Source organism: Camelus bactrianus, chromosome 9, assembly GCF_048773025.1.
Source record: "Camelus bactrianus isolate YW-2024 breed Bactrian camel chromosome 9, ASM4877302v1, whole genome shotgun sequence".
Lineage (NCBI taxonomy): Eukaryota > Metazoa > Chordata > Mammalia > Artiodactyla > Camelidae > Camelus > Camelus bactrianus.
In genome coordinates, this window is record NC_133547.1 from 46,129,312 (window position 1) to 46,157,081 (window position 27,770).

General features: G+C 46.5%; 1 protein-coding gene across 1 annotated transcript in view; it reads left to right on the top strand.

The window, feature by feature from the left end:
- Positions 1–27,770, top strand: part of PTGFRN (prostaglandin F2 receptor inhibitor) — a 71,472-nt gene that overhangs the window by 23,562 nt on the left and 20,140 nt on the right. The window contains exons 2-5 of the mRNA XM_074370268.1: positions 6,989–7,357; positions 9,942–10,355; positions 15,330–15,710; positions 26,111–26,536. Coding sequence (XP_074226369.1) covers positions 6,989–7,357; positions 9,942–10,355; positions 15,330–15,710; positions 26,111–26,536 — 1,590 coding nt within the window. The remainder of the gene's footprint in view (positions 1–6,988; positions 7,358–9,941; positions 10,356–15,329; positions 15,711–26,110; positions 26,537–27,770) is intronic.

A 27,770-nucleotide genomic window follows, 5' to 3' on the forward strand; every position in this document is an offset into this window, starting at 1 on the left:
TCTACAATTTTGAAATCCCAGTCTATCTCTTCCCACCCCCTGCCCCCTTGGCAACCACAAGTTTATATTCTATGTCTGTGAGTCTATTTCTGTTTTGTATTTATGCTTTTTTTTTTTTTTTTTAGATTCTACATATGAGCGATCTCATGGTATTTTTCTTTCTCTTTCTGGCTTACTTCACTTAGAATGACATTCTCCAGGAGCATCCATGTTGCTGCAAATGGCATTATGTTGTCAGTTTTTATGGCTGAGTAGTATTCCATTGTATAAATATACCACATCTTCTTTATCCAGTCATCTGTTGATGGACATTTAGGCTGCTTCCATGTCTTGGCTATTGGAAATAGTGCTACTATGAACATTGGGGTGCAGGTGTCATTTTGGAGTAGGGTTCCTTCTGGATATATGCCCAGGAGCAGGATTCCTGGGTCATATGGTAAGTCTATTCCTAGTCTTTTGAGGAATCTCCATACTGTTTTCCACAGTTTTGTTGTTTTTTTGTCTTTTGTTTTCAGTCATTTGGTGCTGTCATATGGAATGTCTGGTAGGTTTTGACTGAATACTGAGACATTGTAAAGGCTCTGTATGATGTTACCTTCTTCACAGGAAGATTTCCTTAGTTTTCTTCTCCACTAGCAGGCCAGTAGAGTAATAGAAACTCACCATAATCCAATAAAGGACTGAGATGTTTTAAGACTAGATTTCAGTATTCATGAGAGCTGGTCGTTCTCCAGTTTTGCTCTTACTCCAAGGACAGCGTCCTTTCCAAGGCTGTAACTCAAAGTCTGGGATATTTACTATCGTTTAACTTCCTTTGTGAACTCAGAATTCCAGTTTTTGTTTCCCTAGTACTGTGAGATGGTCAAAAACTTTGCTTAACCTTCTAGCCTCTTAGTATTCATTTTCTGCTTAGTTTCTCAGACACGTACCAACCTTCCCCTGTGCCTCCCCCAACCCCACCCCCAAGCAGCTTTCATTTGCCTTGGGGGGAAAGCAGTGTGGCGTGTTCTCTGCTATTACTTTTCCCCAAGAACCTTAGCTCCTTAGACTATGACCTTCTTAATGGCCCTGAATTTTAGTTACTGTCTTCTCGGCCCCATGAAGTGTTGGCAGCTTTTTCTACTTACTTACAACTTTTAATTTTACTGCATAACTTAAAATTGGCAAATGTCTCAAGAGAAAAAGCAGTGGACATGGGGTGTTCTGTAATCTTGGCCCCTTAATCATGGATACCTGGATTGATCCCCAGCGCATTCAATTATCTGTTTCTTTTATTTTATCCATCTTTTATGGTTATTCTGGGGGTGGGGAGGTGAGGGAGCTGAGTGGGAGGGAGTTGATCTGATACAAGCTACTCCATCATAGCAGAAAGTGAAAATCTCCTGAAGGTAGACGTCTCCATTATCAGTTTTTTTTTTTTAAATTTATACCCTTCTTACTGCGCCTCACCCCCAAAACATTTCTGAGGCAATTTACAATGAAATATATGTGTATACATGCAATATAAACCTTAAAGTAAGAGTAAAAAAAAAAAAAATCAAAGGTACCAGGACAGCAGAGAAGGCAGAGGAAAGTGTAGAGACAAAGGAAAGAGGAAATTATTAGAAATTTAAATTGTGGATTGTTTCCATAGGTCAGCATCATATTTAGTCCTAGACTTCCTTGAAGCTAAGATACAAAAGGATACCTGAATTTTATATATGTGTGTGTGTGTGTGTATGTGTATGTGTATATATATATATATATATATATATATATATATATATATATGTTGGGACAAACAGGATTTGGAAGTTGGAATAGAGAAAAGAGAGACGATGAACTTAGCAGTAACAATTGTATTCAAGGGCTTTTTTTTGTTTATTTGTTTGTTCTGTTTTGTTGGTAGGTTTGGGCAGAATTTTTAAAAACAAGAATTAGGAAGCAATGGAGGGTTCTGAGACTTACCTAAACAGGTCTGATCTAATTGGGGCATGGTGGCATGGTGCTGGGCCACTTGGTAATTGGGATTGCTAGTGGTTTAGCATCAAAGCCTTAATACACTGCACAAACATGTGGTTTAAGTGCCCTCATTTTGTGTTGAGTATCGAAGACACTTGGGCTGTGATTACTAGCCTGAGTGGAGAGAGATGCTATATAGTTCTTGTTTTCTGGGGAAAGAATGCACAATGGTCCATCAACAGGTATTTTTTTCCTGGTAGTAAATTTTAGGAGAATTTTATCATATGGATTCTTGTATCATTGAACAACACAATAGTGTCCCCAGTAGTACTTTTAAGGCTAATAAAGAAATGCTTTTCATATGAAGGTTTCTTATTTTAGCCCCTGAAAATAAATGAAACCACAATTCTAAGTTGTTTCTTAGTAAAGACATTGTTGTAGAAAGTTAACCTGACACAGTTAAGGTGCTGAAGTGTTTGGGACTCTTCGTTTGAAATACTGGTAGAATTTGGAAAACCAGAGGAAAATTTTGTTCTTTTTCCCTTAGTTACAACTGTTAGAAGAGGTTTGAACAAAAGTTGGCAATGTGTGGCTTTGCAGATATTCTTTTTGATTTGGAAAGAGCCATATGCTCTATGTTTTACAAGTTATATTTACTTTTCAATATTATTAGCTGTTATTTAACAATATTAAAGGAAATCTGTGCTAAATACCAGATTGCTGGTAGCAAGTTGAAGTTCTGTTAACCAAAATTCAAAATCTTGCTTTGCATAGATGAGGGGACATCTCAGATCTGCATGTATGACACTGCTCAGGTTTTATATCTTTTTCGATTAGAATTTTATCTTTCAAACATCTGTTCATATCTGCTTGACTTTTCCCAGCGGCACTATAACACAGTCAGCATGGAAGGTACTTCTGCAGGTTGAGCTGGAACGCGGAGGCAGGAGTGACTCCAGGGGACACGTGGAAGGCTTCACAGAGGAGGTGGTGCTGGGGCTGCTTCTTGCAAGATGCTGAGGAGACTGCTGGGAGGGCATTCCAGAGGAAGGAGGACAGAAGCAGAGGCGGTGGGGCCCAAGAGAGCATGCTATTTCTAGAAAATGGAGGGTCATTTGTTTTGTTGTGCTACTGAAGTCAAATGTGGCTGCTCACCACTCCAAAGCTAATTATTTGAGAGGCCAAGTGTCAATGGAAAGAAAAGACCGCGTTCAGAAAAGCTGGCAATCTGGGAAGAAAGTAGACTCATGTCTAGAGATAAGCTCTGAAGTTCTGCTCAATCATGATAATTTTTAAAGGGAAAAAGGGGGAGACAATCTCAGTTAGTCATCAGGGTAGGAGGTCAAATTCTTCATCGTTTCTCTGTTGCGTGCAGACCTGCTGACTTCTCATCTTCCTTTGGATGCTGTCTTGCCCGCGTGGCCCGCCTGCAGATTGGCTAAGGGGGAAGCTAAGGGTAGAGAGGCAGTCATTCTTTAACTACTTAATTCTTTATTCTTACTCCTTCTAATCCAGGAAGGGAATCAACAGGTTAGGCAAGGCATTGTGTACATTCAGAAAAGCAAAAATCAGGAGTCACGTCAAGTGTTGCCTAGTGATCCTATCTCTATGATTAAGATCTGAGGAAGACAGAGAAGAGCAAACAGAAGAGGCAAGAGATCTGCTTACAGTTGGAGTGAAAGTGTTAACAGCTCGGAGCCTAGTAGCTGACGAAGCTGAAACGGTAGCCATGGACCAGACCATGAAGGATCTTGTATGTCTTTTATTCATTCACTCGTTTAGCAAATATTTATTGAACAACTGCTGTGTAGCAGACCCAGTTCTAGGCACTGGCATTCAGCAGCGAGTAACACAGCTGAAAATCACTGTTCCTAGAACCCTTACATTCTAGTGGGAGGAGTGGGAGGAGACAGATAATAAATAATAGTAAAAATATATAAATATGCATAAAGAATATTAGTGATAAATGAGAAGAAGAAAATTAGGCAGGAGCACGAATGAGGGTGGAGGCGTGCAGTTTTAAGGTGATCGGGAAAGGCCTGACTGAGAAGGTGACACGGACATAAAGGTGTGAGGCTGGTGATGGAGCCAGCAGGGTGAACGTCCCTGAGGGCTCCAGAACGAGGAAGTGTGCAGAAGCCCCAAGGTTGGAGCAGGGCTGGTTTGCTCCGGAGTCTTAGGAAGAAAGCATGGCTGGGAGGAGCACGGGGTTGGAGAAGCAAAGGGGACCAATCCTAGGAGGTCCTGATGAGGATTTGGCTTTTACCTGAGTGACAGGGGGAGTGATTGGAAAGCTGTGAGCAGAGTAATGATGTAACACAACTTAAGTTTTTAAAAGATGGCTTGGCTGCGTTGAGAACGGAGGGCTAGTGTGGAAGTCTAGTAGGCGGCCAGTCGGGAGGCTGTCGTAATAATTCAGGCGAGAGGGAGGGTGGCTTGAACCTGAGGGATCCCAGTGGGGGTGTCCACGGGAGTGTATCCTGGGGGTGATGAGGAGCCAGGAAAGACTTTTGACCGGTGAAGTAGCATATGATTTGTGCGTTAATAAGGTGATGTTGGCAACTCTGTGGAAGCAGGATTGGAGAGCTGAGACCCGGAGCTGAATGAGTTTCCCAAGCTCCAATCATGAAGAGGAAAGGCGCAGACCTTCCAAGGAATGTAGCCTCATGCCTCAGGGCCCTGTTGAGCTGGTTGTTGACTCTGGTCAACTTCTTGGCCGGGGATAGGAACTGAAACGATTTATGCATTAGGAAATTCCTCTGTAAACCTCCCCAAGGAAGCAAAGTGAATGACTGTGATCGGGTGGATTCTAGAGGCAGCCTGCAAAGCAGATATGCACAGACCATTTTTGCATGCAGGGCACTGTCGTGAGTGCTCTCAGTTAATCCTTACACAATCCTAAGGGTTTGTGTCTCCATTTCATAGATGAGGAAACTGGGCATAAGGAGGTTAAGCGTTAAGCTCTAACTCCCTCTTAAGGGTCTCTGCCATGATGCTTCCTTCTGAAGGGTCTCCCTGGGGGCGTCAGAATTATCTGGTCATCTCTGAAATGAAATGTGAAAAAGATTGCCTGCTTCCTTTGTGAACTGTGGTGATGATGGCCTCACTGCCGGACAGGCATGTGTTATTCCAACGCCCTGAGTTGTCAGTGACAGAAATTAGCTTAAGGAACATAAGTGACTGTGAGTGGAATTGCTGGGAATTGAAATGTCCAGGGGAAGAAGTGTGTGTCTGTGGGTTTGTGGGTTTGTGTGTGTGTGTGTGTGTGTGTGTGTGTGTCCAGTGCATGTGGAATGACTTAGAAAGTCTGGCCAGATCTAGTGGCTCAGATGATGCCATCTGGTCACGAGGGCACATTCTCTCCACCTCTCTGGTCCAGGTGTTGGCCTGGGTCACTTCTGCTATAGCTGGCTTCCTCACCTAGCCAGGAGGGCTGCTCACATGTAGCTTCAAAGCAAACCATCACTACTGTACACTGACTCCAAAGGCAGTGAAAGTGTCTTCCTGAGCAGCTTCAGCCAAAATGAGCCAGGAGGACTCTGTTAGCCTAGTTTCAGCCCCAGTGTCCATCCCTGGGACGGGGGGTGCAGGGCACTCCTTGGCTTGTAGACGTTATCACCCAAATTTCTGCCTTTATCTTCACACGACACTCTCCTTGTGTGCATGTCTATGTCCAGATTTCCCCCCATTTAAGGATACCAGTCATTGGAGTAGGTGCCCACACTTTGACCTCGTCATGATTTAGCTCTTTACATCCGCAGCAGCCCTACTGCCTAGTAAGTTCTCATTCTAAGGCACTGGGGGCTAGGACTTAAACATATGAATGGTTTGGAGGGGGAGAGTGGTAGGGAGACACAATTCAACCCATCACAAATGACAAAAACACAAAGTTGAAGATAAATAATAGAAATTCCATTTTATTGAGCTCTTACTACATGACAGATTTTCAGCTAGGCATTTTATTTCATTAACTCAGTGAATTCTTCTTGCCCCATTTTATAGTTGAGGAAGCCAAAGCTAAGAGAGGCCTTTCCAATTTAAACTTAGGTCTCCTTGATTTCAGAGCCCAGACTTTCTGCTATATATCTCAATGCTGTACCTATTCATAGAACCTCAGGCAAGAGCCAGGCAGGTGTCTGAATTAAAATGCTAACACAGGTAGTAAACGCACTATAAAATCATGCTGAAGCTCATTGCAAAGGAGCTACCTCAAAGGACACACAGATGGTGGGCCCTCGCAGAGGCCTGTGTTCTCTGGTCAGGGAATGCCAGTGAACTCTTGGATTGTCCCCCAGGCTCATCCCCCATAAGCGTAAACTGCTGCATTCCTAGGAACGCCCAGCAACCCGCCAGAGGAGGCCCTCTCTCCCTTTGTGCGTCCCTATCCTCATTCTGAATTTAGATCAGGGTGAGTAGTAGAGAGAAGGAAATGAGCCAGAAAATAGAAAATTAATACTTGGTAGAGTCATCATATTTTAAAATTAATTTATAGGCAATGTCAGATAACCGGAGTTAAATCATTTTATCAGCAGGCTGCTCTAGGATTTAAAAATTGGCATTCATCATTGTAAATCAGGTCTCAGGAGCCCCAGGGAATGGTCTCTGGGATGAGGGTTGATACAGGGTGGGCAGAAATGTAAATACTTGATTAGCTGTGTCCTTTTCTTTCACACAAAACCTAAAATATTTCTACATCCCAGTTGAGTGATCGCAGTAGGTTAAATAGTAACAGGAGGGAGAAAGCCATTCAAGTTTATGGTTAGCCTACTTTCAGTACTTCTCTTCCTCCCTGTAGGTTCTAGGAGACTGTTGCATGAGAGGTACTCACTGCCAGGGCTATTGCTGGCTCGGGGTCTTAGCGGTGACTAAGTCCATGTCACCTAGCCCATCCTCTGCCTTTCATCGACAGTTGATGTCGTATTTTCCCAGGCGGGCAGGTCAATTTCCGCCATGTACCTGGGAGCAGGAGTGCCCACAGTTTTGCCGCATTTGTACTGGGAAGACTTTCCACAATTCAAGACCGACCTTTCGCCTCTTGTCTTTGCAGCTCTTTGTCGAGGGCGCGTGGTGAGAGTCCCTGCGGGGAGCCTGGTGCGGGTGGTGGGCACCGAGCTGGTCATCCCCTGCAACGTCAGCGACTACGACGGCCCCAGTGAGCAAAACTTTGACTGGAGCTTCTCGGCCTTGGGGAGCAGCTTCGTGGAGCTCGCCAGCACCTGGGAGGTGGGCTTCCCCGCCCAGCAGTACCGTGAGCGCCTGCAGAGGGGCGACATCCTGCTGCGACGGACAGCCAACGATGCCGTGGAGCTGCACATAAAGAACGTCCAGCCCTCCGACCAAGGCCACTACAAGTGTTCCACTCCCAGCACGGACGCCACCGTCCAGGGCAACTATGAGGATACAGTGCAGGTTAAAGGTACATCCTCACGGGGGTTGCTGTGCCCAGGGACCAGACTTTCCTCTGTCACTTGGCTGTGGGTGACCATGTCAGGAAACTTAACTCCTCTGTCCAATGGAGAAATAGTATCTTACCAGATTAAAGGCAGCGGATGGGCCAGGTGGCCTCTGAGGGCCCTTTCTCTTCACTCCATTATTATTCTGAACCATCCCGTGGCTGGTGACTTGGAGGCAGCCTGGTGTGTGGTGGAGAGTTCAGCTCTGAGCCGGGTTACCTGCACTCAGTCCCATTGCTCTGTCAGCTCTGTGGCCGAGGGTATGTCACCTGCCTCACCTTCCTCCTCTGGGAAACAGTGCCTCCCGTAAAGGTCACAAGAACATGGCAAGTCAGCACCTGTGAAGCCTCAGGGCAGTGCCACAGTAAGGACTTTATAAGGTTAGGGACAAGAAGGTGTTGGTCATGATGACACTGCACAGTTTTATGGGAATAACAGATGCTTCAAAGCTCATGTCTGTCTTTGTGCCCTTCATGATTTAAGTACCTGTTTGTTCTAGAAGTTGTATGGGTCATAGATAAAGACAGATGCGGTCACCGCAAGCTCATTGGCCTGACTGTGCAAGTAATCACATCTTATATGTCTGGAATGTTTCAGGTTGATTGGTTGGTTGGTTTTTTTTTTGCATTTTCCAAATCCTATCTGATTTACTCACACATTCAATTCTCTGAAGCCAAAGGAGACAGGACAGGGTATTTCCCTAATTTACACATGAGGAAATGGAAAAGCATAGGTTAATGACTTGCCTAAAATCACACAGCTAATTAGTAAATGAGCAAGAACAAACAATCTTAATTTGGGGCTAGCAGAATAGAAACATTATTACTGTTATTACTTAATTATGCATTTATCTGTATCCTGCCTTGCTCCAAAAAGAATTAAGTCAGGGTAGTAGTGCATTTAATGACTGAGAAAGAAAAAGATGTATATGATGATATAAAAAGGGGTGTTGATTCAGGCACGCATTCCCTCTGTAATGATTTGTAGACCCCTACCGTATCTCGGAAACTATTCCCTCATTAGACTTAACGAGGGGATAAAACGCCATGTCCATTATGCAGGTATTAAAACGTCAAACCTACCTCTTCTGTTCTCTCTTCTCATTCCTATAGAAAATTCAAATATATTTTTTAGAAAAAGTCCCAGAAGACATTCTTGCACTGGAGTTAAATAACCTGTTCTGTCTGTAGTCATCACACACATGCTGCACCTCCGTTAGGTCAGTTGCACCCTTGTCTCCCTGTGTATTGCTCATCTTGAGGAGTTGCAGGCAGCAGGAGGAAACCTCCCCCAACCCCCCAAGTATCTTTCTGTTTCTTCTCCAGTCTTTGGAAGGCAGGAGCAAGGAGAGGCTTTCCTTGGGTCAGGGAAACAAACGGATGGCCACAAAAGAGACTGGCCCAGGTGGAGTCTCTGGTGGCCGTCATGCATGGTCTGGGGTCTCTCTGGCCTTCAGCTTATCCATGCCCTGGCAGATAACTGGGTCTTGGGAACCGAGTCACATTAGCTGGACTCACAAACTGATGTATATACTCAAAGGTCATCATATTCATTTGCAGGTGAGATAGGTCATTGGGATGTGTCCTTCTAAAGATGTAGCAGTTTTTTCTAGAATAATCCCTTCTCAAGGGCACTGGATTCACTTCCGAGCACGGAATGGCAGGAATAACCAAGGAGGTGATGACCGGTGGTGTTGGGGGGTTCTCCCATCCAGACCACAGGCGAGCCTGGGAGACTGTCCCTGCCCTCGGTGGAGGCTTCCTCACTGCTTACGTCATGTATGGCTTCCCTTCCTCAGTAGCACTCGCCAACGCTTCTCTGATCTCTGGGCCCCTTTTTCTAGGCTCTAGAGGAGCCCAGCCTTTTCCCTCTGGGCTCTAATGGAGTAAATAGCCGAGGCTTCGGCTTTCCTTGTCGGGTTCCTAACCTGCAAACAGAGACCCTCTGCTCACCCTAGTCATTCTCAGGCATTCCCCAGTCCTCAAGGCACACAGCCAGCTCTCCTGTGGTTTTGTGGCCTGCAGATCATGCTGCTTTAACTCCTCGAAGATCCCCCAGGCTCCTTACTCCAGCCTGTGACCTAGCAAAGGAGTATTTGACAGTCATGGCCCATTATTTGATGGTGATTGCTGAGTGCCAAGCACTGTCCCAGGCACCTTCCCTTGTAACTGGCTGAACTGTCAGTCAGCTCCCTGAGGTAGGTCCAGTTGCCATCCCTTTTCAGAGATGAGGAAGCTGAGGCACAGAGGAGTAAAGTGACGTGCCTGAGGGCAGCAGAAGTGTGTCGCCCAAGGCAGAGTTCTCCCAAGGGACTTTATACCACCCAGTTCTAGCAGGGGGTCTATTAATAAGTGCCTCTTTAAAATTTCAAGTCAGAAAGTCAGTTGAGGTCATAGGTGAAGCAAAATGGGCCATCGTACCCATCTGGGCATTAGAACAGGGGAGGGGAGGAGGAAATTGTCCTGCAGGCCCGGGTGGAGGGGGGCGGGACAGGCACGTGCCCAGTGGCGGGCGGCGGTGTGCTGATGGCTCCGCTTCTCCCCGCAGTGCTGCCGGATGCCCTGCGCGTGGCCGCCAGCCCGCAGCCCTCCCCGGGCCCCAGCCTGCGCGAGGGCGAGCCCTTCGAGCTGCGCTGCTCGGCCTCCACCACGTCGCCCCTGCACACGCACCTGGCGCTGCTGTGGGAGGTGCGGCGCGGCCCCGCCCGGCGGAGCATCCTCTCCCTGACCCACGAGGGCAGGTTCCGGCCCGGCCCCGGCTACGAGCAGCGATACCGCGGCGGGGACGTGCGCCTGGACACCGAGGGCAGCGACGGCTACCGCCTCTCCGTGTCCCGGGCCCTGTCCTCCGACCAGGGCTCCTACCGGTGCATCGTCAGCGAGTGGATCGGAGAGCAGGGTAACTGGCAAGAAATTCAAGAAAAAGCTGTGGATGTGGCCACTGTGGTGATCCAGCCGACAGGTGAGCTTTTGGAAATTGTATGTTTTGGACTGCATCTTATTTTCTGACCGATGCGGTGTAGAGAAACAGGCCGGTGCCTCATCCTTTTCTGACAAGATTTCTGCTCCTCCTGGGAGGCCTTGCGTTGACTGGTGAGGGAGTAGGGTGGTGTGGAGGGTCTGGGAAGGATGCATCTGTTTTGTGCCAAATAGTAGTTTTGCTTTGCAGCTGCTTTTCATCTGGATTCACACCCATAGGAAGCTGCTGATACATAAGATACTAAGAAGGTTTTGTGACTGAGAGATTCAGTCCCTTTAAGTGCCAGGATGAGGTCCAGCCTGGTGTTCAAAGGGGATTTGGGGTGCCCCCACCTGCTCCCTTGGCTTCATCTTGTTTGGTGTTTCCTGAGGTTGTGGATTGCCTTTCCCTGCAGCACTTGGGGATGTGTCTGGCTCACCCCAAAACCTCTTGTCTGACTTGGGTCCTCTAGGCTTGCCTTCCAGGTCCCCTCAGATGTGACATCCCCTTGTACAGGAGGGGTTCTCTAGGGCTGGGCCACTTCTTATTTCCTATATGACCCATACCCCAGAAGCATCCAGCCCTGGGGTCTATGCAAGAAATTGTCGTCATCGGTGAACCAGCCTTTTCAAAAGTAACAAACAAACAAAAACCTCCTTATTCCTACTAGAGAAAGAATTAAGAAAATACCAAATACATTTTAGAAAAGTCATAAAAATAAAAGAAAAACAGGCCATTGTTGACTCCATGTCCAGTTAGCGTCGGTGGGAACCTACTGTGTGCTGGGCTCTGGGGTCAGGGGTGTTTGAGGATCGTTCCCAGACCTCTTGGAGCTTCTGGCTTTGGCAGAGACAAAGTGTAAAGAGACCATCTCTGGTGTTGTCACTGCTGTGGACGGATGGGTGGACTTTCTGGGAGCCTGACATCTTCAGATCTCAGAGTACTCTGCTGCCGTCGCTTCTGCCTCCTGTTTTGTAAACTGGGAAGACCTTGGGTGGACTCATTTCCTGACTATAAACGAGGGTGCATGACCACTCTGTTGCTGAGATGGGAAGCAAAGCAGGAAACAGTACACCCGGGGAGTGCTTTTCCTCTGTAAGCTGCGTTGTTCCGAGCGCTTTACTCTGCATTTGCATCACAACACGGGAGCTGGACTTGGTGAAAGCAGGGCTGATGATCTTGAGTGACTGTGGCCGTCAGTGAGGTCGAGGTGCCCTTGCCGACAAGAGGGGCTGCCAGTCACACTCAGTCTTGGTTCTCCTGGCTGCAGAAATCACTTTCCGGATGGACTCAGGTCACCTGCCTTTTCAGAAACGATCAGCCTAGAATCTGACCTAGGAAACCTCAGATATTTAGCTTGCATCAAACAACTGTTTTATGGGACGGAAGGATTAAGAATTTCAGATTGGCAGCAAATTATCTTGTTATGCAAGAATTTCCATTGTAAAGGTATTTTTTTTTTTTAATTTCAAACAAGCCACAAAACTCGTAGTGTTGTTTTAAGACTTGAACACTATAAGCTTATTAGGCAGGCAGTAGCACCTGACTCTCACCCAAGGCTGGAGGTTTATAACCTTTTGTACCATGGGCTTTTTTGACAGTCCTTTGAAACTCACAGACCCCTTCTCTGAGTTAATTGCTTTAATTCATAAAATATATACAAAGGATGACAAAGGAAAACAATTGCATTGAAAGGGTAATCAAAGTATTCTTAGGACAAATTTGTTATATAGTATATTGTGTTTCATTAATGCATTAAATAGTAAGATATAATGGTAGCCCTCACAACTCCTGTAATTTCTAAGTAGTGATGAATGTAAATGATACTTTAAGATGTCTGCAACAATTTTAATGTGATGTGAAAATATCTGTGATTTCTATTGGGAGCAAAGATAATACTGCACTGGTTTGTTACTTACTTTCATAACAAGAGGATACGTTGTATCTCAGGTAGAAGTTAGTAAAACTAAGAATTTTTATCCCCATCCATGTCATAGACTCTTTAAATTCCTTTTGTGGACCCCAGGTTAAGAACCACCACACTAGAGTGATAGTCTTTCTCATTATCAACACCTGCACTCTCCATAGCTAACCTCTTCTGTTTTTTTTTTAAGTTGAAGTATAGTTGATTTACAATATTGGTTCTTCAGTAGTATTATAGATTATACTCCATTTAAAGTTATTATAAAATATTGGCTCCATTTCTTGTGCTGTATATTACATCCTTGTATCTTACTTATTTTATGTTTAGTATAGTTTGTACCTCTTAATCCTTTTCCTCTATCTTGCCCCTTCTCCCCTTCTCCCCACTGGTAACTACTAGTTTGTTATCTAGTAGTGAGTCTGTTTCTGTTTTGTTATATTGATTTGTTTGTTTTATTTTTTTAGATTCCACATATAAGTGAGAACATACAGTATTTGTCTTTCTCTGTCAGATTTACTTCACTGAGTGTAATACCCTCCAGGTCCATCCATGTTGTTGCAAATGGCTAAATTTCTTTTTTTTTTTTTTAATGACTGAAGAATAATCCATTATATGTATATATATAACCACCACATCTTTGTTCATTCTTCTGTTGATAGGCACTTAGGTTGCTTCTGTATCTTGGCTATTGTAAATAATGCCGCTGTGAACATTGTCCGTAGCTAGCTTCTTAAATACTCTTATCCCATTGTTAAGATAAATGGTGGGGCTGTGCCACCTAGGTGGCAGTATTCCTCCCCTCCAATGTTAGGAGTGGCCTGGCTGATGTAGCTCCTGGTGTCTAGTTTATGGATTCAGTTATATCCAATGGGAGAAAGCCTGCCCCACTGCAGCTTTGTCTGAGGTCCTCTCTTACATTATGAGTTCTGAGAACTGGTTCTCTTTTTCCCTTCAGCATGCCCCATCCTGTCCCAGCAGTGAACCCCCTAATCCCATAGAACATGTGGCAACAGTGATGTGGCAAGATATTTAGCCACTTGCAGAGAAGAAATTAGAAAGTGAACTATACTGTTAAAGGGACATTTCTGCCAGTATTTCTAAACCCAAGAACCCGCTTTGTCCATTAATACGGTCCACAGCTGCATACTGCTCACTTTTTGCCTCAGCCGGCTCCCTTCTGAGCCTTCTTTTCCCTCCAGCAGTGATGGAAGGCATAGAGGGCTTCCAGCAGTATTCTAGGGTCTCTGACCGAGGTTAGTACATGGAGTGATTCCTACCACAGCGCAGGTGCAGGTCAGCAGTTTCCATACTGACTCCTCCCAAAAGATGTCCTCATGTTACTTTTGGCCCCTTGAAAGGGGTTGAAAGAGGAGGAGGAATTTGGAAGATGGGTGGAGGTGAGAAATTAGACTATAAATTCCTTTTTCTAAGCTATGCCCACCTTATTTTCTGTCTTCATGAAGGTGGATCTTGAACGTGGCCTGAAACACTTGTTTAAAATGTTGTCAAGCTTTGAAACTATTCATAGGAAAGTCATTTACTCCAGAGGGCCTGGCCTTTGGGGTGGAGTCTTTTCTGAACTGAGTGCTAGCCTTTGTCGCTGAGCTGACCCAGGACCACAGCTGATGCTGAACGACTCTTGCTGGAAGCCCAGGACGGGGCTGTCTGTCCACTTGAACCCCCTGGGAGGTGTTGGCTGTTTCTCATCTAAGCAGTTGTTCCCAGAGCATTACCACATGTGGGATATTTTTCTACTCTGATTACAGATGTACAACTTCTTTTCAAAAATACCCCAAATAAAGTAAAATGTTTCCTTGTAAAAAGCTTTGACAGGTGAATGCTGAAACCAGATCTGCCTTGAGACAGTGACACTGAACCCTTCAGTGCTTCATCTAAATATAGCCTGCTTTTAATTATCCACACGAGTGAGAGGGCAGTGGCATGGCTAATCCAGAAATCATTGTGTGTTGGTTTCAGAATATATGCTTTATACTTGGCTTTAATTAAGGTGGGTTTGTTGAATGGAATAAATGATGCTCTGAGGGCATTGCATTTTGAAGACTTGGCTCATTAGGCATATTGTCTGGTTTCACTTTCCCAGTCCTTCTCTAGGGTTCCTGCCTTCCCCTTTTACCCAGAAGATGGTTCCTCACTTCCTACCCTCCAGCTCTTAGCCCCCAGCTGACAATATGTACTGGTCAGAGCTGAGCCGTCTTTTCTCTGAAACTCACCCAAGTCCTATCATGCATATGGAGAAAGGATGATTTTAGTTTTGTGACGTTCAGCAGACTTGTTTTCAAATGCTAGTGTACGAGATGATAGTGTAACACTTAGGAGCAGAGTCCCTGAAGGCAGACAGCTGGGATTTGAATCCTAGCTCTGCCACATATTGGCTGTGTGACCTTGACCTTGGGGAAGCTCCTTAACTTCTCTGGACTTCAGTTTCCTTATCAGTAAAATAGAGATAATAATGGTACTACCTCGTAGGGTTTTTTAATTCAAATTTATCATTTTTTAATTGAAGTATAGTTGATTTCTAGTACTTCAAGTGTACAGCATAGAGATTCAGTTTTATATATATATTTTTTTCAGATTCTTTTCCATTACAGGTTATTACAAGATATTGAATATAGTTCCCTGTGCTACACAGTGGGTTCCTTGTTGTTTATCTATTTTATATATAGTAGTATATATCTATTAATCCCAAATTCCTGATTTTATTCCTCTCCCTTTTTCCCCCTTTGGTAACCATAAGTTTGTTTTCTTTGTCTGTGAGTTTGTAGGGTTGTTTTGAAGATTAAATTTATAAACCACGCAGAACAGTGCCTGGCATATATATGTGTTTGCTGCAATTATTATTTTTATGATGTAAAAAGAAATGTGGTATGTTTCACTAATTCATTCAGTGAGTATCTCAAGCACTTCAAACTGTACAAAGCCTTCTAACTTGAATGTCATAAATAAGAAGGCAGAAGGAGATGATCTAAGGGGATGGAGTGGAAGGGGCAAACGTAATCCAGATTATCTCCGTGTCCGTGTTTTTAACGTTCCAGTTCTCCGAGCCGCTGTGGCCAGGAATGTATCTGTGGCTGAAGGAAAGGAGCTGGACCTGGCCTGCAACATCACAACAGACCGAGTGGACGACGTTCGCCCCGAGGTGGCGTGGTACTTCAGCAGGACCCCGGACAGCACCTTGCCCGGCCCCCGCGTGTTGGCTCGGCTGGACCGTGATTCCCTGGTGCACAGCTCTCCTCACGTTGCCTTGAGTCACGTGGACGCACGCTCCTTCCATTTACTGGTTCGAGATGTTAGCAAAGAAAATGCTGGCTACTATTTCTGCCACGTGGCACTCTGGACACCTGGGCACAACAGGAGCTGGCACAAGGTGGCAGAAGCCATGTCGGCCCCAGCTGGTGTGGCCGTGACCTGGCTAGGTGAGTGGTTTGAAGGATGGCTCTTAATCTCTCCAGCTTAATCCCTCCTCTGGGATATGGAGAGGAGTCAGGGTGCTGTGTGTTTTGCAGTATTTGGGGTTCTTGATATCAGGAGAAGCATACTGTCACCTGGATAGATCCCAAGCTGAGGAGGTGAAACAAAACTGGCTGAAATAGAATCTGGCAGGCAAGGGAAACATTTAGATAATGTGGCCTCAGTTGTCTCAATACCCTCATTTGAGAGGATATAGTTTCCTTTTGTTGTCGAGATTTGCAGGATCAGGGGCCCTGCTGAATGGCTGTTTGAAGGATCTTTGTTGGAGGGAGAACACTGCCATTCTTCCTTTCCTTTTCCTAGACTCCTGGGGACTGTCTGGCAGGAGCTGGTGCTTTCCTAAAGCCCAGTGAAGAAAAAGAATCCCTCCAGTTCATGAAACTTGTTTTCTTCACTCAATGTCCTGGAGTCCCAAAATGATTTTTTTTTTAATTTTTTTTTTACAGATATCCATTAAATGTAGGGGCCTTCCTGCTTCCCTCGCTCTTCTGGTGGGCTCTCTCCCCGTGTACGATTCCCAGGGGCAGAGCAAAGTGGCCCTCAACTGTTGACCACATTGCCACCTGTGTTATAGCAACTTGTCACATATGTGAAGGTCATTGTTGTATCTTTTTTTTTTTTTACATTCCCATCTTCCCTATCTCTTATTTTCTTTAATGCTTGCCTTCCAGGGCTGAGTTTTCTTAATTTTGTTACCATCTTGTAATTAATCGCAAGTAAACTTAGACAGGATGGGGCCCAGTGGAGTGGAGAGAACTTGGCTTCCCACGTCCGTTATGGCAAAGATGGAGATGGGATTGCTGGTCAACCTCTTCCTTGTTTTCAGCTTCATGTCTACTGTCTGCTGAGTGTTCTGAGCCCACATGAAGGCATTTGGCATTGCTCTGTTAGGAGTAAAACAGATCTTTAAAGGTTAGGAAATCATTTCCTCCTTCGTGTGATGCTGAATGTCCTCCCGCCGTGAGCCCCAGCTCACGCTCAGCTCTTGTCTCTGCATTGAAATCTCGCGGGTTAGCGGCACATTCACTGTCTGTCTCTCCCTAATAAGCCTTTATTTGGCCAAGATGGGGAGTTGGCAAGTGGGGACAGAGGGGGCAGGGAGAAGAAGAGTAATAAGAGAATGAGCAGAGAGTACGTCCAATTCAGAGCGAGACTAGGCAGGGTGTTAGTCATCCCTGGTAGCAAAGTGATTCTTTGATATCTGCAAAGTGAAAGGAGCAGGGTTTACCTGGCGAGCTTTTATTCCAGTCCTCTGAACCCTGTGTGAGAGACTCACTGTGAAGCACTGAACTGGAACAATGTTAGCCCAGCTAGAACTCTCCTTAGCAACCTTCAAAATAAAACAGATGTTGTCAGCACCGAAAGAAGAGTTTTCATCTCTGGAGCTGAATGTGTCTCATAGCCCTGATCCTCTGTGCATCGTGCGGGGCTGTCAGATCCCAGACCTGACTCTCGGCACCCCTCCCCTGCCAACCTAGAATCACAGCTCAAGAGTTTTTTGGGGTTTTTTTTTTTTTTTTTTTTTTTTTTTTAAAGTGCTGCCTGCACTCCAATTTTAGGGCCTCTTTGAAGTACTCATGCATTGATCCCAGTATACCCCGGGGGAGATGCAGGAACTGTCAGGAAATTGGAGGGGAGCTCTGGGAGGGAGTGGGCTCTTTTAGCTGGAAGGGATTTGTTGGTGGCTGTTCTCCGGAGAGTGGAAGGAAATCAAGAGACTAAATTGTGGGAAAAGGCTCAGTTATTATCCTCAGAATCCAGCACTGTTGTCATGAAAGCCATCAGTGTGCTTTCCCCTGGCTGATCTAAGTCCCCAGATCCCACATCTCTCCCAGTTCTTTGCATGGAATGGGCACTCACTAAACATTGGCTGGATGGGTAGATAAGCCAGCACCAACACATGGCTAGTGTTAAAATATGTGCATAGGAAAAGAAGAATTGCAAAGAAAGCAATAATGCTCAACTCAGAATATTCAGAGATATTGCACATGGAAACCTACCAGGAGTGTAAGTGGTTTTTTGTTTTTGGGGTTTTTTTGGTGTTTTTTTTTTTTTTTTTTTTTTTTTTTTTTTTTTTGCTTCTTTCTTCCTCTTAAATCACTCCTCCATCCCTGTCTCTATGACTCACAACATTATAGCTCCTTGGACACTTGTCAGGTGGCAAGTCGGGCACAAGTACAGCAGTGGACCTTTCTCCAGGACCTCCCTGGAGGTAACTGAGAGGTGACAGGAGGACAGGTGACCTGCCAAGTACTCTATTTATATAGGTCCTCTTATGTTGTGTGACTGTGGGATGTTGTCACAAAAGAGCTCCTGAGAAAGCTGGTTCTCTATGCAGGTATTACACAAAACGCTCAATTTTGCTACTTGACAGATTAAAAATAGTAACTATCGTTTATTGAACACTTACTGAGTGCCTGGAACTGGGCCAAGGGCTCTAATGCATTAAATACTTGATCCCCACAACAACATTGTGAATGAGATACTGTCCCAGTCCCCATCTGAAAACTACTGATCTTCATTTTGCTTACAATTCTGAGGGTCAGGAATTAGGGAGGGACTCAGCGGAGTTCATCTCCATTGCACATGGTGACAGCTGGGACAGCTAGGGCTGGGGATCCCCTTCCAGATGGCTTTCTCATGCACGTGCCACCATGTTCCAGAGCCTCTCTCCCTGTCCCCACATGGCATCTCATCCAGGCCCTCACCACATGGCTTGGGCTTCTCACAGCGCTATCTTCTCAGAACAGTCACGCTTCTTACCTGGTGGCTGACTGCCAAGATACAGGATGTGGAAGCACCCTGCCAGTTAAAAGCTATCCTTAGGACTGGCACAGTGCATGTCTGCTGTTTTCCATTGGTCAGAGCCGTCACAGAGTCTGTCCAAGTTCAAGGGGTTAGGGATAGAGACCCCATCTCTTAATGGGAGAGTCGCAAGGTCACGTTGCACGAGGGCATGTGGGATGGGAAACCTTCCTGCAGTCATCTTTGGAAGATAGAATCTACGCAGTGGTTAGTGCTTGTTTCTTTTATTTCAGAAGAAATGTTTAGGTTGGTTTAGGGCGTGTTATGGCCCTGGGTCAAGTCTGTCCCAAGTATTTTCATCTTAAGTGGAGTCTCTCCTAAGTATCGTCATCTTCTGTGGAAGCAGTTTCGGTTTTGGGAATCAGCTGCACTCCTGAAACGGAAAGCTAGGTTGTTCTTGTCCTTGTTTGCTTGGGGTTGGTGCACTGAGTAGATGAGGGGTTAAAACTGACTGGCGTCTTTTCATGTTCCATCGTGTAAACCAGACAGATCGGGCAGTGACGTGAATGGGTCTGTCAGGTCCAAGAGGACTCGTAGTAAGTAGCTGGGAGGACTATGGTTTTTTCAGAGGGTAAGAAAAAGCCTCTTTTACTTAGGATGTATGTCCTACTTTTGAAGGGAAAAAGAGGACTTAAGTTGGCTTGCAAAATGAAGCCCAATTTAAAGCAGGAGACATAAAAATAAAATCAAGATCAAAAGGGGTAAAAAGAAAAAAATCAAAGAATAGATATTGCAAGATGGTTGGGATGAATTAGTTACTGCATTTGAGCACTGAATTTGCCTCTGAAGTTTTGAAGAGTCGAGGCAAAAAGAGATGTGATTATACAGTTCTCCTCTGATGAAGGAAAACAAACAAAAGAGACAAACTTTTTCTTGGCACTGAATTTAGCGTGTGCTTTTTTATTTAAGGGGCACTGGATAACATAATGGACAGTGCTTTCAACTGTTCTTTTACAAAAGGCTCTAAGTGATTGTTTACATGGATGTTTCTTATATCCACTTCCTAAAAAAACTGAGGGCATAAATCTTAAGTGTGAAGGAGGTTTTGTAAGAAGCTGAGTTACTATGGAGGACAAAAGTTGCTTTGTGTTGATCAAATTTAGTATATGGCTAAAACTGTAGAGAATCTGGAGGAGTGGCTGGTTAATCTGCATATTAAGCCATCTCTCTCTGCTATCAGATGTCTTAAATGAGCCCTTGGCAAGAGTTGGATACTAATCGGTTCACGGTTGAGCTCTCCGCCTGAAGTCCCAGACTTCTGTGGTGTTAATTGGAGAGGGTTCTACAGGCTTCAGATACAAGGGCAGGAGGAGGCAGAGCTGAGTTCTGCTATTCAGGCTTAAGAACCTGATTTGCATTCTTCCCCACTAGAGGACCGTCCCCACTTCCAGCAGTGTGCCAGCGAGGAAGGTAATTATTTTTCTTTAAAAGGAGCTGTTAATCTGCTAAGTGCTTGGTAGAGACTTCCGAGTTCTTTGCCATCTATAGAAGGTGAGATTTAGATCTGCAGAATTTTATGGGCAACTGTCTGTCCCAGGTTATCTCTGAAGGCAGAAGCTCCACCACTGTCTAAGCATGTTATCTTGGGTGTGTCGCTTAAGGTTTCCGGGCTTTGGTTATCTTGGCTTGGGGGGATAATGCATATAAAGTCCTTAGCGTAGTGCCTGGCACTTAAGTGCTCTACGCGTTTCCATGGTGGCCATGGTGATTTATCCATGTTTTGAGGGGAGAATCCACATAGAACATGCTCTTCCCCACCAAGTTCTTAACCAAATAAGCATAGGGGTATCTTCGGGCATGGAGAACCAGTGTGCATGTGTCCAAGGAGGAGGGGCCGCGCTGACCACACCAAGCCCCTTTCTTGCCTCTGCCCCCAACTTTGACAACGTTCTCCTCCTCCCCTAGGCTAAGTTAATGAGGGTGAAGAAAGAAAAACCGGCATGAATGTCACTTTAGGTGTGCGGCATGAGTGTCCCATTCAAATAAAGTTATCTTCATTGCTCTGAAATCACTCATGCTGAATATAGCCTCATTAATGGCTCTACGAAGTGGGGTAAAGTGCCCCCCAAAATAACAGCTCCTTATCTACAGCCTTCCCTATTTAAATGTTAGAGGATATTTAATTGTTACATACAAATGACAATTGTGGCAACTCTTTGGTAATTAGTCAACTTGCTCAGCTGCCTCTAAAGCACCTGCCCAATTCCAGAGAAGAAACTCGGCCTCAGCAGAAACAAGGGCGCTTTTCCCCCAGTTTCCCCTCACTTGTGCATGCAGCCTGTCCGTCTGATTAGCTCTACCATGTTAACTAAGCTTCACAGGGGGTATTAGAACGTGGCCCTGCTGTACAGTTCAGGACTAGTGTCTCAGCTGTTATCATCGCCCTTGTCTTCTGGGATGGAGCCAGTTTTGAGAAAGCATTAAGGACTGGGTGTGTGATGAGGTTATGCAATTTGGCCCTAGTGGGAGCCAGGCCATGGAGCCAAAGCCTCTCCTTTAATTCTACTCCCACACACCGTGCAAGGCCTCCGTCTTTGAACTTACCTCCTTTGGGCTTTGGTTTTGTTTTTGTTTTTCCCGTTTAGGAAATGTACCTGAAAACAGTACCTGTCTCATCAGGCTGTTCTGAAGATTCAACGAGAATGCAAGGCAAGTGCGTAGCATGGTCCCTGGCATGCAGGAAGCCCTCTGTAAAAGCCAGGTATTAGTATCATTGCACCTTCCCTGTAGAATGGTTGTGAGACGAAAAGAAGGAAGTAACCTGAAACCCCCAGTTCATGTCCCTGCACACAGTAGGCACAAAATACCCGCTTTCACAAATTAGCCAATGATCCTGAGCATTTTCATTGTCTTGCAAGTTACAACAAAGGAGTTTAATGACCCATATTCCAAAAATAAAAGTCTTTTCTTGGTGGGAGTGAGGGTGGGGGTGAGGTTCGCGTTGGGGGAGGCTGCAGCTCCAGGAGGTGGCGGGTGTGTGAGCAGGGCGCCCTGGGAGCCAGACTGGGGAGCAGATCCTTGTTTCTCGGAATGTTAGGGATGTGGTACCTTAGCCCGACCTCAGTATTCTGTGAAAGGGCTTACAGCGTGGGTGGGTTGTTTGTTTTTGTAGGAAAAACCACCAGCTTCAGTTGTCAATATTTTGCTGATCATATTTCATCTCTCTTCCCTTGCCTAGGTAGACACACACACGCACAGGCACACGCACACCAGTGTCCCTCTCTCTTTTTTCCCACCTTTCCCTCCACCCTTTTCCCTCTGGAAGAATTTGGAGGGGGGAGGAGGTAATTAGGTTTCTTTCTTTCTTTTCTTTCTTTCTTTTTTTTTTTTAACAGAGGTACTGAGGATTGAACCCAGGACCTCATGTGTGCTAAGCATGTGCTCTACCACTGAGCTGTATACCCGTCCCCACTTCTGGAAGAATTTAAAACATATCCCAGACATCATGTAATTTTGCCATTAAATACTTTAGTATGCATCTTTAACTGATAAGCATTTTTTAAACATAACCACCATTGCGTTCTTAGCTGATTTCTTGATGAGATCAAGCAGAATATAGCAGTAATCAGTAGTGGAATGCTTGTACCGAAAATGAGCATTTTTTAATGCAAAATATTAAATTTAGTCCAATTCAGCAAGTGTGTTAATGTCTTTCATGTACAAGGCACTGCACGCACAGCACATGCAGATGAAGAAAGCAGGCTGTCCCTGACCCTGCAAAGAGCCCTGTACAAGGTCCGTAAGACAGACAGATCTGTAACTAAAGTTCAAGGCAGTGTTCAAGTAAAATCCTTCGAGAGCAGGGAACCTGGTGGGCGGTTGGGTCTCTGTGAACGTTTGCTGAATGAGAAGCAGAGGTGGGACAGGCTGCTGAGTTCAAAGGAGGCCTCTGTTAAGGAGAGGCGACCTGGGAGATGTCTGTGCACAATGGACCTTGAGGAACAGGCCCAGTCACTGCCAACAATTTTTTAAATCGTGAAACAGCAATAAAGGAAGATTTCCACACACGCATCAAAACAAAAAAGAAATAAGAAGCACGCACACGCCTACCATTCTGGCGTAGTGGAATTATATATTTTCTAGGAGTGTTAAGTCCCATCCGACCTCCAAGGCTGGTGGATCCTTTAGATCACCGAGAATCCACTTGTTTGTCTTTATTTTAGGATCCTCCTTTGAGGGGCCTAACATTTAGTTTTAACAGAGAACAAGGAGACCGACCAGGCAATGAAGACATTTTCCTCCTGTGTCAAGCTGGAATTCCTATAACTAGATGCACACATGCTGTAACCTCCCCCTGCTCTCCCTTTTCTAAATTTGGATACATAAATTTAAACAGATCCATCCGGGGGTAGAGGAGGGGGTAGAACGGGAGAATCTATTCAGTCATTTACTCAGCACCCTATTGAGCAGGTGTCCCAGGAGCTGAGGCACAGGCAACATTGGGAAGAAGGCAGAGGAAGTGACAAAGGGATGGTGACAGGTGCTATCGGAATGGAGTCTAGATTGTACACAAGAAGGCAGCGGGCAGTGGGGCCGGACAAAGGGGTTAGACTCACACGATGCAGACCCTTGAATGCCAGGCTGGGGAGTGTGTTCTTAGCTCGGTAGGCAAGAGGAAAAGCTATGGGAGGCTTCTTGAGCAGATGACTTTGTGGTGGTGTGAGCCCTGAGGTGGGTTGGAAGGTCGTTATAATAGTCCTGGCTGGAGGCAGAGGGCCAGGATGAGGAGGGTGGTCGTGAGGTTTTCACGCACCTGCTGTGTGTGAGGCCTGGGGTCGGAGAATGGGAAGAGACCCTGAGGAGGTAGAGGTGGGGCCTCAGGAACCATCTGAGTGGAGAGTGGGAGATGGGGTGCCTTTCATGAGTGGAGTCTTAGGGAATCAGTGATGGGAGTGTAGTGACAGGAGCCCTGGTTGGAAAGTTAGAGAAGGAGGAGCTGATTTGGCTCATTTGGAGTGAGGTTTTAGCTGTGTGTGTGGGTGTGTGTGGGTATGTGGGGGGGGGTGTCCACTCCCTTCTCTGGCCCCAATCTGTCCTTAGACTCAGGCTCAAACACTGGCACCGGGCTGTGTTCTAGGCTACTTGACTTGGTCTCTCATGGCATCTCAAGATAAGCACGTTCGCAACCCTATTCATCTCACTCCCACCCACATCTGCCAACACACACACACATACATGCACATGCATACACACACCCGTGCGTACATACATTCATACATGCACACGTACCAGGCCCCAGTCTAAGCACTTCCGCATATATTTTAACTGTTAATCCTCACAATAATATTATGAGGGAGGTAGTTGCTGTTGTTCTCCCCATTTTTACAGATGAGACACCAGAGAGGTTAAGTAATTGGCCCAGGATCACACAGCAGGTAACAGCAGAGCCAGGATTCAGACACAGTCTGGCTTTCAGACACACCCCCGGCTCCTCACCACTGCTCTTTGCTGCCTCACAGTCTATTGGTCAGGTTATCGTGGTGACACATGTGGAGGGTGTTCGAGTTGTACTCGGAGTGGAACCGGCTGCTGCTGCTTCGTGAGGATTCGATGTTGTGGTGATCCCGGCTGGTCCTGACTGGTCAGAGCGGGGGTGGTCTTGTGTACGCACAGCAGTTCAAGTCTGTCCTTTCCACGTGAAATAGACGTGCTTGTCCTTGTCTGTACCCTGCTTGCTATGCCAAAATCTGACATGAGGGAAGGGGCTGAGACCCTGGATGGGGGGTAATCTTGGCTTCTACACATGAGGATATAAATACGTTTCAGTGTTTGTTCCACTGCAGTTGCTGGAGAGGCGGTGTGTGTGTTCACACTCGGCCCAGGGGCAGGAGACTCCCCAGCTGTGCAGCTTCCCCTGTGAAACAAGGTGGCTGACAACGCTCTAGTGTCTTTCTCTACAGCGCCCACGTCACTGAGGGTGCGCTCCCCTGGGCAGGCAGAGCCGGGCGGGTGTAACTTTGTACGGCACAGGGTCCAGCCTCGCGTGCAGTTAATTCCTTGTGAAGATGACATTGGAGGGAGTTAGGATTTTGAGTTCTTTCCGTTTCCTGGCCACTGAATCATTCTTGGGGAAGTCGTGATGTTACACGTTTCATCAGAAATGTAAATCATGAAAGTACAGTTGCTTGACCTCAGCAGTTTATAATTTGTGTGAGTCATGAATAAAAGCAACATTAAGTAAAACTGAACTGTTTGATGCAGATGATGTGAATATAGTGTTGGCAAATGGGAAGTTCTGTGGTCAGGTAGAATTATTTGTCCCCTAGCAGGCAAAGTGCTACCAGAGAAAAATGCAGCCTTTTCTAAACGTTGTTAGCACCAAGGCAGCAAACGTTTATTGAGTGACTACTGCATGCAAGGCTGCATATTTGGAGCTTGGGGACAAGACCTTTAAGCAAGGAGTAATAACAGAGTGGCATGACTGCAACGCAATAGTACCTACATGGTTTCTGGGAAAGAGAGGAAGGGTGTCACACTCTGGGTGCCCAGGAAGGGGACACCGAGGAGGTGACAGTGAAGAATGAATGCAAGTTTGCAGGGCTGTTAAGAGGAGAGGCCACTGCAAACCAGTCACCACGGTGATGCCAGACTGGTGACCAGAGAACTTCGAATCATGAGGTGTGGCATGTGTAAGGGGTGGCGATGGGGAAAAGGAAGCAGCGAAAGTGTCCCCATGCCAGTTCCTGGGCAAGTGTGGAGGGAGGCCTTGAAATGTGGAGTTGCAGGAATGGATTGAATCGATACAGGGTTTTTTAATACAAGTGAAAAATAACAGGACTGTGACGGTGGCAGTGGGGATTCTGGGAGAGCATGGACTCCTCACTCACCTCCCGCCCCATCAGAGTTTGTGCCTGGCAGGAAGCAGGGTGGTCATAGTGAGCGGGCTTTACTCCAGCCAGGACCACGGTGAGCGGTCTTCAAGGCCAGTGGAACTGAATGAGAGTTCCATGTGTTAGCGAAAAGAGTATCATTTGGGGAGTTTGAGGGTGAGAATACACGGGGGAGATGGTGACCTGGGGGCCTTGCGTTTGGGGCAAAGCCCCAGATGGCGGGAACCCGAGCCACGGCTGGCTGTCTGGCCAGTGCTAGCGTGTGCTCCAGGGTGGGGTTTTCCAGTGCTGCCCCACTGGCACTTTGGAGGTCTCTGGGCACTGCCTGGCCGGCCAGAGAAAATCTTAGCTGTGCATGGACATCAAGCTTCTTTAGAGATTCTTCTTAGAAGCTTCCAACCTCCTGGGGAAACTGACAGCTGACCCCAACCTGACAGATCAAGACTCTCATTGGGGACATTTGGCTTCTGGCCTGGCAGGGTGATCTTGAGGGGCATCGTGGGGGCAGCGTTCACAAGTTTTGCAATAACGCGCTCTTACAGGACCCTCCCCGGGCCACGCAAAGACCTTTCCCTGCTGCTGCAGTCAGCAGGCGGGCATTCACTTGTCAGGACAGGAGTGGTGCTTGTCTCATCCCTCCTGCTAATTCCTGGTATGTAGCTCTAATTTTTTTCTTTTTCTTTAAATCCTGGCCCCTCTCTCTTGTTCAGAACCAGAGTATCAGGTGTACCTGAATGCTTCTAAGGTCGCCGAGTTTTCAGACGACCTCACGGCGCTGGAATGCCGGATAGTGGACATGAAGAACGCGGAGGCGAGCGTCCGTTTCACGGTGTCCTGGTATTACCGGATGAACCGGCGCAGTGATGAGGTGGTGGCCAGCGAGCTCCTGGCAGTCATGAACGGGGACTGGACGCTGAAGTACGGAGAGAGGAGCAAGCAACGGGCCCAGGACGGAGACTTCATTTTTTCTAAGGAACATACAGACACGTTCAATTTCCGAATCCAAAGGACTACAGAGGAAGACAGGGGCAGTTATTACTGTGTTGTGTCTGCCTGGACCAAACAGCGTAACGACAGCTGGGTGAAGAGCAAGGATGTCTTCTCCAAACCGGTCAACATATTTTGGGCATCAGAAGGTAGACGCTTTATTCTTGTTTATAAACGTTGTTTGGTTTTGACTTAAGTCATCCCACGGTGCACTTTCAGATGCACGGTCACCCTGCGGGTTTCCCTTTATGTTCAGAGTCCAAGGAATGCACGCTCAAGTGACTGTTTCTCATCCACAGCATGAACCAGCCCCTTAGCAATGATGACGCCGAGAAGGTAAGTCCTAACGAGAGGGCTGGGGCTTGGCCGGTGGTAGAAGGTCATCTGGTGGGAGTGCACAGCCTGCCTGGGGTAAGCTGTCGACACTGTGGCTTAGCTGTGTGATCTTAGGCCAAACTTTGCACAGGCCTTTGGGGGTATGTCCGGGCACCAGAGATGCCCCAGAGTGAGTGGGCATCTTACTCTGAGCGGCCAGTCACCCATTCAGAGAGATTGTTTCTCGGGAGAGCTGACAAGAACTTAGGGTAAACAGTTTCTCTGATGCATCTCTGTCTGAACGCTCAGAGCGCTGTCTACCTTGGGACGTCAGCCTTGTCAGCTGTTTTATCCCGGTCTAATCCATCAGCCCAGGAAGCCCGGGCCTCCTCGGTCCTCCTCCATGCCCCCAGGGCGAAGCACCATACGGCCCTCTCCACATTTCTGGTGCCTCACTGCCCCCCACCCCATATCCCCAAACCCCACAAAGGGCCCTCTAGAATTTAGCAGAATCTCCCATTTCCTGACCTCATCTCTAAATGCTCCTTTCTTTTTCTCACAGTGAGCATGGCCAGCCTTGCTCTCCTCAAAGGCACCACTGCCCCTGCAGCCTTTCAGGGTGGTGGTGTTTTCTTCCCACACTGGGCCCGGATGGGGCAGGTGCCCGCCTGGTCCCCCACTGCAGCCTCCAGACCCTTTTCCCTCCTTCCTGAACACATCTTCTCCTGTCATCGGATCCTTCCACCTCCTTCCATTACTGTCACCTGTCGACTCCTGGGTCCTCCTCACTCGCTGTGTAAAGATGCTCACTCTGGCTTCACAACTACTCTCTCCAGCACTCCTCCTCTCTTGCTGGCTCCACTGTGTCGGCATGGGGTCACATTGGCTGCACACTGGAATCATGCAAGAGGCTTTAAAAAAATACTGATGCTGGAGTCCCACCAGAGTCTGTCTTAATTGGCGTGAGGTTATGTGCAGTCTGGGCACTGGAATTTTTAGATGCTCCCAGGATTGTTCTCCTGTGCATCCAAGGTTGAGAACCCTAATCATTCTCCACCCGTGCCCTCC